The 12,226-nt window shown below is 35.6% G+C and overlaps 1 protein-coding gene across 6 annotated transcripts in view; it reads left to right on the forward strand.

Annotated features, from left to right (window-relative positions):
* Nucleotides 1–12,226, forward strand: part of Cdadc1 (cytidine and dCMP deaminase domain containing 1) — a 60,415-nt gene that overhangs the window by 33,384 nt on the left and 14,805 nt on the right. For 5 of the 6 annotated variants that reach the window (XR_005732114.2, XM_078016021.1, XM_013360746.4 and 2 more), the window contains exons 7-9: nucleotides 2,029–2,198; nucleotides 4,302–4,491; nucleotides 8,593–8,653. Coding sequence is in view for 4 of the 6 variants with exons in the window: in XM_078016021.1 (XP_077872147.1) it covers nucleotides 2,029–2,198; nucleotides 4,302–4,491; nucleotides 8,593–8,653 (421 nt within the window). In the remaining 2 variants the exon portion in view is untranslated. Of the gene's footprint in view, nucleotides 1–2,028; nucleotides 2,199–4,301; nucleotides 4,492–7,752; nucleotides 7,814–8,592; nucleotides 8,654–12,226 lie in introns of all 6 variants that reach the window. The other variant, XR_013423382.1, reaches the window with a different exon arrangement.

The following is a 12,226-nucleotide window of genomic DNA, read 5'->3' on the forward strand; positions in this document are numbered from 1 at the left end:
TTCAAGGATTGAGCCGATGAAATGATTTATATAAAACCAGTTTGACATTTGGTAAATGTTCAATATGAATTTATTAATGAGATAATATTTAATGTTCAAGCTTTTGTTAGCTGATTTTTTATCTTCTTGTTGGCTGATTATAACAGTGATTTTTATTAAGCTTTCTAGAGAATGAGATTGTTGATATGATCACTTGAGTAGTTATAATAGATTGAAATTTAATAAGATTTATAGCATATTCCAAACTGTTATAAACACTTACCATTGATAAAATATCATCCTAATAATTGGTAAAACATTCATATTAACAACTAATATGCCTTTGGTCACGAATAAGAAAGAAGCCAGGCAAAGTGGTGCAACTTCTTTATAATCCCAGCAGCTCAGGAGGCTAAGGCAGGAGGATCATGAGTTCAAAGCCAGACTCAGCAAAAGCAAGGTGCTAAGCAACTCAGTGAGACCTGTCTCTAAATAAAATACAAAATAGGCCTGGAGATGTGGCTCATTGGCTGAGTGTCCCTGAGTTCAATCCCAGGTAACAAAAAAGAAAGGAATAAGAAAGAGCTATTGGAGTAAGTGTTCAAGATTAAAGGAAGTACATTTTTTATTTTCTAACTAAATCACAATAGCACATTTTCAGCAACAGAAATATTCTGTTCAGAGTGTATGTGTTTGTGTGTGTGTTGTGTGTGTGTGTGTGTGTGTGTGTGTGTGTTTTTACTGTGGATTGAACCCAAAGGTGCTTTACAACTGAACTGCATTGCCCATCCCTTTTTTATTTTATTTTGATACAGAGTCTTGCTGAGTAACCCAAACTGGTCTTGAACTTATGAGCCTCCTGCCTCAGCCTCCAATTAGCTGGAATTACAGGCATTCACTACTGGCCCAGCTGTTCAAAGTATTTTTTAAATTTCTAACTGTTAGCACAGAGTGCAAGAAATTAACACTCACTTATTGAGTGCCTGCTATATACATAACAATCTAACGTGTACCTTATGGGATAGAAAAGTAGTATAAAATATGGTTTCTTTTTACTAGAATTTTATAGTTTAATGCCTGAGTCAAGAAAAATAATTTTTGAGTTAAACAAGATAGTATTTAATGGGGAAGAGAGATGGGGGCAGGAAAGATGGTGGAATGAGATGGACATCATTACCCTAGGTACCTGTATTACTGCGTATATGGTGTGACACTACATCATGTACAACCAGAGAAATGAAAAGTTGTTCTGCAATTGTGTACAATGAATAAAAATGCATTCTGCTGTCATATATACATAATTTAAATAAATAAATTTTTAATATTTATTTTTCAGTTTTTCAGTGGACACAACATTTTTTTATTTTTATGTGGTGCTGAGGATGGAACCTAGCGCCCTGTGCATGTCAGGCTTGAGCCACATCCCCAGCCCTAAATAATTTTTTTAAAATATAGTATTTAATTGACTGCTAAAATCAAAGACTACCTTGAGATTATAGACTAGAGAGGTGACTGGACTTCTTGAAATTAAACTTTGGCAAGGCCATAATAGAAGTATTGTTTTATTTTTGTTTCATGGATCATTTTGTCATAGAAATGGAATGAGATGACTGTGGTGGGGCATACCCATAATCCCAGCAGCTCACTAGGATCATAAGTTCAAAGCCAGCCTCAGCAATTTAGCAAGGCCCTGAACAACTTAGCAAGACCCTGTCACAAAATTAAAAATTAAAAGGACTGGAGATGTGGCTCAGGGGTAAAGCCTGCTGGGGCTCAATCCCTAGTATAAATGAATAAATAAGAAAAAAGAAATGAAAATTCATTATATAAAATATGAAAGCAAGCTTGTTTAAAAGATTCTTTAATATCTTTATTTATCTTATTTATTTTTATGTGGTACTGAGGATCGAACCCAGTGCCTCACATGTGCGAGGAAAGCGCTCTGCCATTGAGCTATAACCCCAGCCCCTGAAAGCAAGCTTTAAAGTCACATTGCAAAGTGCCTTTTCTGAATGTTGAAATTAACCATTGGTCTGCTCGATTTTGTAGAGAAGCTGTGACGGAACTGGAGCTATGTACTTCATAGGATGTGGCTATAATGCCTTTCCTGTTGGATCTGAGTATGCTGACTTCCCACATATGGATGACAAACAGAAAGACAGAGAAATAAGGAAATTCAGATACATCATACATGCTGAACAAAATGCCTTGACATTTAGGTAGGAAATTTTTTTATTGTGCCTTTAAAATGTAGCAAAGGTCAGTTGAAATAAGTTTTCTTTTAGTTGTGACTTATTTCCATTTTCAAATTCTAGAAAATCTTCTTTCCAGAAATATAGTTTTGGTAAAGATTGGTCCTGCTGGACCTGAGGCCATTTTGCCAGATTCTCCAGGCCTTCCAATTTATTGAGCAAGTCTTGTTTTTCTTCCCTCTCTCTAATAAGAAGTGACTTAAAATTTGTCCTTAATATTTGTCCAAAATACAACCTCTTATTTTCTCCTTTGTTTTCTAAATTTTGAGTACATAGATTATGATTGTGTAGATTTTATGATGAACCAAATTGCTTTGAAAAATGTTAGAAATAACAACTATCATCATCTCCTTTTAATGTTCATTTAGGTGATTTCCACAATCACTTGTCAGCTTTTACCATTAAGGGGGTGAGTTTAGGAGATTAAAAACTGAATAAGACATGGCCCCTGTCACTGGGGAGCTTCTAATGCAGTAAGCGTTAAGATCTAAGATGCATACACTTAATGCAATGGATTCTGTGGGAAAGGCAAACAGTGCACAAAGTGCTCTGGGGCTGCTATGAACAAAAACAGGGATGTAAGTGAAAAGCTGTGTGGAAGAAGTCGAGCTTCTCATTAGAGCTGAGCTCTGAATGATTGCCAGGAGATATTCCTTGAAAGGAAGACTTTTCTTGCTTCTAACACAAGGTATGGTCTAGAAGTGGAAAAATGCATTCCACATTTAGGAACATGCATATTCCTGTTAGGCTGGAGTGTGGGTTCATGGTAAATGCAGCTCACAGGATAAGCTGGGCCTGGACAACAGAGGACTTCAAGTTTAGACTCCACTTGGTAGGCAGTCGGGAAATGGAATTGCACCGATAGCCACAGTCCATAGACTGCTTAGGTGGCAGAAGCATCGTTTGAGCAGACTAGATGTGTAGAATTCTGTTGCCCTAGTCCAGATGAACAGAAATGAGTTTCAACTAGGGAGATGAATATGGAAGATGTATAATTGAAAACAGCTGGTTCAGAGCAATGTAAACCATAGAACCTGGAATTACAATCCCTGTGACCTCAGGTGAGAGCAGTTCTTGGTCCTAGTCTACCCCCAGCATACAGTTTCACCAAAAATCTCCTCAAGTTTTTTTTCCTGTCCTCTTCATTACAGGTTACTTGCTTCATTTTATATGGAGGTCTGAAGATGACATAGCCTTTTTTTTTTTTTTTGTACCAGGGATTAAGTGCCCAGGGACACTTATTCACTGAGCCACATCCTTAGCTCTTTTTATTTTTTATTTTGAGACATGGTCTCGCTTGGTTACTTGCTAAATTGCTGAGGCTGACTTTGAACTCAAAATCCTCCTGCCTCAATCTACAAGCCACTAGGATTACAGGCATGCACCACACTGGGCTCCAAATGTTTTTTTAAATAGAATTAACCTTTGATAGAGAAGGGGGTAAGAGAACTATAACTTAAAACAGAAATTTAATATTAATTTATTTATTTAGTAAGTATTTACTAAGGGTCCTTTAGGTGCCAGTTAGGAATAGGGGGCTAGGTCTTTAAGCTGCCTTGATGATTTAATATTTAATAAATAATAGTTTTAACCCCAATTTCCATATTTTAAAGAGATCCTTATGTAGAAAATGTGGTTTTCCTTTTTTTTTGGTTTTGTAGTTCTGGGGATCAAACCCAGGGCTCCAAGAGTGCTAGGCAACCACTCTACCACTGAGCTACATCCTCCGCTTTCTTTTTTCTTTTTCTCTCTTTTTTTATCCTCTCTTTTCTCCATTCTATTCCCTCCCTTCCTCTCCTCCCTCCTTCTTTTTCTGTTTTTATTTATTTTATTTATTTTATATTGAACACCTTGCCAACAGCTTAAATGAATTTAAGTTATAGTGATTGTCAGGTTTTTACAGATTTTGAACATTGATTGACTAATTTAACAAGAGTAAGGCTTGATTATTGTTTATAATGTGAATCTATTTTTAAAACAACTCATCATTAAAATTTAAGAATTTCTCTTTAAGAAATAACTTACCCTTTCAGAAATTACCTTTGTAATAATCTGTAAATTTTTTTGTAGGTGTCAAAAAATAAAACCAGAAGAAAGAAGCATGATTTTTGTGACAAAATGCCCATGTGATGAATGTGTACCTTTAATTAAAGGTGCTGGCATAAAACAAATCTATGCAGGGGATGTAGATGTTGGAAAAAAGAAGGCAGACATCTCTTACATGAGGTTTGGGGAACTTGAGGGTGTTAGCAAATTTACCGTAAGTAGATAGATACACTTTTTCTTCAAACTGTATTTCCTGTTATGTTGTTTGATACCCTGTTGTGTATTGTAAATTAGTGATTTCTATCCTTTTAAAGAGTTTTAACAAATTATTATCATTGAGTTTATTTTTTTTTAATTTTTTTCAGTTGTAGATTGACACAATACCTTTATTTTTTTATTTATATGCCATGTTGAGAATCAAACCTAGTGCCTCACACATGCTAGGCAAGCGTTCTACCACTGAGGCACAACCTCAGCCCACTTTGAGTTTATTTTTTACATGCAAGCACTTACATACCAAAAAATGTTCACTAAGGATCTCTGCCATAAGAATTTTATAGTTCTGCAAGACACAATGGCATAGGCCTGTAATCTCAATGGCTCAGGAGGCTGAGGCTCGAGGATTGAGAGTTCAAAGCCAGCCTTAGCAACTCAGCAAGACCCTGTCTCTAAATAAATAAAAAACATACATATTTTAAAAGGGCTGGGAATGAGGCTCAGTGGTTAAGCATCCCTGGGTTCAATCCTTGGTGCTAAAAATAAATAATTTTTTAAATGAAAAAAAAGAGAGAGGGAATTTTACATTTCTGTAGAGTTGTAAGTTGACCTAGAGTTAGCTTGAGGCAGGGAAACCTCTGGTGCCATCATGTGGCTAATAGAAAAGCTCTGACTCACTTCTTCCCTCACCTGTTTCAGCTTGGAGTGGTAGATAGAGGTGAAAGTAGTTGAAGATTATCCAAAAGACAGGAAGATGCATGCTCTTGTACACACACACACACACACACACACACACACACACACACACACACGTTCCTCATGAGAAAAAGTGCTAACAAAAAGTTACAAAAGCTCTACAAAGAAAAATTTTCCCCAGAAGTTGCTGACCTGCCAAATCATTCTGTTTCTTGAAACAAGGAATAATCACAGAACCACAAAAACCAGGAAATTAGCATTGATATATTACTGCTGTTAATCTATACATTCATCAAGGTTTACTGATTGTTCTAAGAATGTTCTTTTTTTTTTTTTTTTTTTTGTATTGGGGACTGAACCGAAAGGCACTCTACCACTGAACTAAATCCCAATCCCTTTTTATTTTTTGAGACAAGGTCTTGCTAAATTGCCCAGGCTGACCTTGAACTTGTGATACTTAGCCTTCTGAGTCACTGAGATTACAGGTGGCCAGGGATATAGTGTGATGGTAGGGTGCTTGCCTAGCTGTGTGAGGCCCTAGATTAGATTCCCTGCATCACAAAAACAAACAAACAAACAAATTTATTCCAATGTTTTACATAGCAAAAGAATCATGTCCTGAATAATAACATATTGCTTTTTATGACATCTAATGATTTAATCATGGCATTTAATATAACATTTATATACTAGAATTCATGGATATAAAAAGCATAAAATAGAACTGTTTATAATTTTGAACTTTACATTCTTGTTATGTACATCAGTTTCAGTCCAGGGTGCTTGGAACATAAATGTATTCTGTGTGTACATATATATATATGTATGTGTATATACATGTATATATGTATGTACATACATGCACATACACTTTAAGCATAGGAAAATACTACCTAGTTTCTGTATATATATGAAGTGTCAAATGTTTACCATTTTTTATTTTTGATTTTTAATTATTTTATTTAAAGCCTAACAGTTTTAAAACATAGTGCTGCCTGACGCAGTGGTGCATACCTGTAATCCCAGCGGCTCAGGAGGCTGGGGCAGGAGGATATGAGTTCAAAGCCAGCCTCAGCAAGGTGCTAAGCAACTGAGTGAGACCCTGTCTCTAGATAAAAGTACAAAATAGGGCTGGGAATGTGGCTCTGTGGTTAAGTGCCTTTGAGTTCAGTCCCTTGTACCCTCCCACAAAAGAAAAAGAAAAAGAAAACAGCAGTGCCATGCCAAAAAAGAGAGAGATGAGAAGTGCTTGTCTTGTAAATAAAAACCTATGTCCAATCAGTCAAAGAAATCCCCAGTTCTGATTGATTGATTGATTGTCTCTTTATTCCTCCTGGAGAGGTAAAGAAATGGGTTTTTTCAAATTTTCTTCATAAAGATTAAGTGACCTAGCTCTTCAGGACTGTGAATGTTGGCTTATAGCAAACTCTGGAATATCTTGGTTACTGGTAGATTTTAGTAGATTTTGAATTGTAAAGAGAAAGGAGAGATCAAAAGGGCAATGGAGGAATAACTCAGAAAAGAAAGACAAAGGGAAGCCCAGGGGCAGAGCTGAGAAACCCAACAGAACTGGGAACTCCCACCCAAGAGGTCCCTTGCTCAGGTACACATTCCAGAGAATAAAGAAACTCACAGTTTTTCTCTGTTCTCTTCAAGAAGAGTAACTCTCCACTCCCTTATCCTTTCCTCATCTGTGCATAACTGGTTAGCTCTACACCTAATTTTGAAAATACCAGTAATTAACATGAACTAGTATTTGTTCTAAATTTGAATTTCAATAATTTGATTTTCTCAACTGTCAAAAGTATGATGTGTCAATAAATTTGATACTTGTTTTAAGATTAAAGTAAATTAATTTTTATTTGAAACATATTTGCTTTTTTTTTTGAAATGTAACCATATACCTTGAGATAAGTTGTTTTATTCTGTGTTGTTGTCAAAAAAGCAGGTTAGAGCTGGGTAAAACTGTTCTCCAGAATAGATTTTAGATAGTGTACATTCATGTGTTGTTATTCAAAAAAAATTTTTTTCTTGTCTAATGAAGGTGAGTTTTTCTTTATTAAGATGTATTACTTTTTTATTATGAAATATATGCTCATTGTAGAAAGTAGCAAAATAAAAAAGAACATGTATTATTCCTTAACTCATAGATATCACTGTCAACATTACTGTATTTTCTATGTTAAAAATTCCTCAGAAATTATTTTTTGACAATTTATTCAATATTCCAAACCTAGAGACCTAATTTATTTAATCATTCCCCTATTGTTGGATAGCTAGAGTATTTCTAAGTTTTTACAGTTATAAAGAAACTTTTCATGAATATTCTTAAGTGTAAATTAGAATTATTGGTTTTTACTTTCTCTGCCCAAATAAATAAATAGGTTTTTAACATGTTTCAAAACATAACTCTTTTTTTTCCCCCCTTACATAACTTCCCACCCCTTGTAAATTCTCTCTTTCCTGGCACTAATTCTGGGCATCTCATCTCTATAAGTGACCAAAAGTCTAAGGACTTTTAATGCATGATAAAATGTTTGTCTTGTATCTCATCCCCCTCAAGGCTCAAGATGTTAACTAGTTAATCTGATGAACTAATTGATGCTTATGGAAGAGGCTCCCAGGTAATTCAAACTTTCCAGAGACACTGGCCCAGCAGGGCCTTTTTGGTTAAGTCATTAGTGATTCGATGGAGATTCCAATTAGGCAAGAAAGGAAGGAAGAGCTGTCCTAGAGATAACGATTACATTCCATTTTCTTTTCTACGATTTCAGTCTTCTCTGAAATACCTAAGAATCTTTAGTCTTCCCTATTTCTTTCTGAGTGGTTGAGAGAGAATACTACAACCAGAGGAGATGAATGATATCTGATATTATATATGATAGAAAACAAATAATAGTTTATATTATTTAACTATTTAAATATTATTTAACTATATTATATTTATTTAACTATATTAAAAGGCAAGGTAAAATTGGCCCTATTGTTAGCCTTTAATACCTAGGTCTTCTCTACCTATTATAAGACTTAGTATGTCCTAGAGAAATTATACAATGTAGAAATTCCATGGTTCTGGGCATTGGGCAGGCCTAGGTCTAATCCCATCACTGCCTTTAGTTATTTTGTAACCTGAGACAAATCACAGCAATTCTCTAATCTCCCTCTGTCTTACTTATGAAATTACTATAAAGTATCTTCTCTAAGAGTATTGATTCTGACCCCAGAAGTCATCCCATTTAGGATCACTCAGGTGATATTGTTAGGACTTTGTTGATATGGACATGCTAACTCCTTTTTCTTGTATTTTTATCAAATTGTTTTGATATTTAAAAGCAGAGTGCTGAAATGCTCTTTATTAAGTCATTTTTAAACATACAAATAAAGTGTTTGTACCCTCTTACAGTGGCAGCTGAATCCATCTGGAGCTTATGATCTTGAACAAAACGAGCCTGAAAGGAGAGAAAGTAAGTATCTCAAGTCCTCTGTGGAGGCTAACTACTAGAGGCCAGCTGCTGAGGAAAATGGGCACTTGGTGAATGTCAAAGGTCATGTGACGGAGTTGTTTTGTTAATAGATGGATCTTATTCTTTATACAGATTAGATGTTTGTCTTTCAATTTATTCAAAAACATTTGCATATCTACTATATGCAAGATGCTGGGGAAAGTACCTATTAATAATTATTCCTGTAGATTCTGCAGTTTAATACAAATAATCATGACAAATTGAATTTATAAATTTATATGAAACAGTAAAGAACAATTCTTGTTTATACCAAAACAAAGGCTTCTTGGGTGTGAGAAATGAAAAATATATATAATTAGTGCAAGTGGATCTAGGAAGAAGTGATGAGGACAGTGGTACTTGTATATCCTTCTAGAGTAAAGCCACAGGTGCTCAGGTTGGTCAGAGAATGGACATGTTCTGTTATTTTAATAATCTGATTAAGAATCATCAGAGATACCATAAGTAAATTACTAGTCTTAAAAGTTTTGTTATTTGCACACTAACACAATTATTTTGATAATAGTAATATAATCTTTAGGAGATCCAATTTAAAAATAGTAGCTGTGTAATAATTGTAGAGTCTAGATAAATGGAAGTGTACTATAAATTTTCTTGATAACAATGGATTGATTACCCTGAAACATTAAAAAATATGAAGGTCTCTACGAAAATATGAATGTTTTGATTTTCTGTGATCTGAATTAGCTTTATTTTATTCAGACAGTAAATTTATTATTGGCAATCTGAAAAAAATACATATTCACTGTTTTTTCTTTTTAAAAAAATTATCAAGAAAAAAAGTAATGGAAAAATAAAGGAAAATATAACTGATTAAAGATAGTATTTTTAATGACACTGTTTGAAGCTCAATTAAAAATTTCCTAAGGTAGGAAAAGGAAACAGAAAGATGAACTATATTGTCTGTGTTAAAAGCATCTTTTCATCAGAAGATGCCATCCACGGCATGAAATAGAAAGTATTTACTACTTAGAGTCAACGATAGGCCTTTATCCAGGATAAAAGTCCTGAGATTGGAAGGAGGGGACAGAAGAAGGTATCTGGTTCACTGGCAATGTTTTATTTATCGACCTAGATAATGGCTAAATGTATGTTTACTTTTTGACAGTTCATTAAACTGTATGTTCATGCATTTTTTAACAAGTGTTTTATGTTAGTAAATAATATCCTTATCGCCTTTTCAATTATATGACAGCTTTATTAAGAAATTCATATATCAAAAATTCACCCCTTTTAGAGTCTAGAATTCTGTCAATTTTACTATGTTCAGAATTGTGCAGCCATCACCACAACCCAATTTCACAACATTTTCATTGACTTAAAAAGAAACCTTGTACTCATTTCAGTCGCTCTCCCCCGGCCCTAGGCAACCACTGGTCCACTGTTAAGTTTTTATGGATTCATCTAGTCTGGCCATTTCATATAAATGGAATCATACAGCATGTGGTTCCTTTCCAGTTTTTCATTCTGTGGAGAAGCAGACATAAGAATCAAACAGATGAAAGTTGAAATCCCAGCTTTATTGCTGGGCTGAAGCTTGACCTTTGGCCAAATCAATGTGTCAGGCTCTGGGAGGCAGTGGGGGTTGCTGCCTCACGTCCTCTCAAGGCCAGCACCAGGAATGGAAGCCAAAGGCAAGTAGCAGTGCGATGGACTGCTACTATTTGGGTTCCGCTAGAGAGCTGGAACCCAAATAACACAACTCAGGCTTTCTTTGCAAAGAATTGTTGGGCTTTCAAGGAAATGAAGGAACTATCCAGGAACGCATCCTCCCTTCCAAAAATAAATAAATAATAAAGAGAGATAAGAAGAATATTTGCCCGAACATAAAAAGCAACAGTAAGCAAACACATAAGCCAATGTCCATAGCAGCTGGGCTCTTGAGAGGAAGTGGGGGGTCTGCTGCAAGATTACAAACTAAACCTCAGATTCCGACATTAAGCTGGGAGTCCTTAAAGGAAGCTAAAAGACCCCCTCTCAGCGGTACCTCCTAACTGCTGGCAGAAGCAAATGCAGATTCTGTTAGAAGGAAAACCTTCCCAGCTGAGGCCCACAGGGTATAATGAGTCCATTAGTTCATTACTGAAAAGTCAACAAATAGAAGATATATCCCCATGATCAAGACTGAACAGAAATGGCAAACAGCATAGTGAGACTCCTGAGGACTTCCTGTTCTGGTGTTATCAACTAGACAGTATAAAATGTTTAAGAAGTAAAATATACTTTTTAAAAAAATCTAAAGTAAACAAGCCATTAAAAAAATCAAATCTGAACTGGGTGTGGTAGCGCTTGCCTATAATTCCAGAGACTCCTGAGCCAGGAGGATCACAAGTTCGAAGTCAGCCTCAGCAACTTATTGAGGCCCTAAAAAATTTAGTAAGACCCTGTCTCAACATAAAACTCTTTTAAAGGACTGGGGATGTGACTGAGTGGTTAAGTGCTCCTGTGTTAAATCCTAACATTTAAAAAAAAATGTTTAGTACAGAGTTGGTAATTTTGAAAAGAATATGATAGAATTTGGAGGAAAAAAAATCCAGACAGCCATATTATATAGATACTTTAAAAAAAATTTTTTTTGTAGTTGTAAACAGAACACCTTTATTTGTTTATTTTTATGTGGTGCTGAGGATCGAACCCAGTGCTTCAAGCATGCCAGGCAAGTGCTCTGCCACTGAGCTATAGCCCCAACCCCCTAGATAAGTACTTTTATTAATGCTGCTACATAGATGAGGAACCAAGACTTACAAAGGTCAAGGCTCTAAACCACCAGAAATGAAATTTGAGACCAGGTCTTGAGTTCTAGAAAGTGCATCTTATACATTGCTTTTTGTTAATAACTACCTGGTCCAGCCCCTTTGTTAGAAGTGGTTAGAGGATCAGAGAGGGCAGAGTGACTTGCGCAAGGTCAGTTCCTGACAGGTCCAGTTTTCCAAGATTTTCAGTGTTCTTTCTAACAGGTTGCCCAAGTGTAATCTAGAATTTAAAGAAAAGGCAATTCAAGATTGGGCACTTGCTATAAGGTGAGAGGCTTGTTTTTTCTTCCATTAATTGCTTTGAGTCCCATTTTACAGGCATTATCATCTTTGGGACCAATATAGTACTTCCATGGGTATATCTTGGCATAAAGTGTCAGGGGAAAGAGAGAGAAACGCTGAAATTGAAGGTAAAGTGCACTTGCTAAGTTCCAGGTGATAATTTTACATGGAGAGCATTTTATGAAACTTGTCTACCAGAGTCATCTCATGGAATCTTCTCATGCTTTGGGGAAGCATCCTCATTTCCTAGGCATGCTGATAATACCTTCTTGTGGATTATTGCAATTTATCTCTGCAGTAACCCTCTATGATAGATGTTATTATCTTCATTAGGCAAATAAAGAAGCTGAAGCTCCTTGAAGTGAAGTAACTAGGCCAAAGATCTACACCCCATGAGTGGTAAAGCCAGAATTCAAAGCTCAGTAGTCTATTTCTAGAATCCATGCTCTTCTGCTTTGTCATATCACCACTTTAAACC

Source organism: Ictidomys tridecemlineatus, chromosome 6 (assembly GCF_052094955.1).
Source record: "Ictidomys tridecemlineatus isolate mIctTri1 chromosome 6, mIctTri1.hap1, whole genome shotgun sequence".
Classification (NCBI taxonomy): Eukaryota; Metazoa; Chordata; class Mammalia; order Rodentia; family Sciuridae; genus Ictidomys; species Ictidomys tridecemlineatus.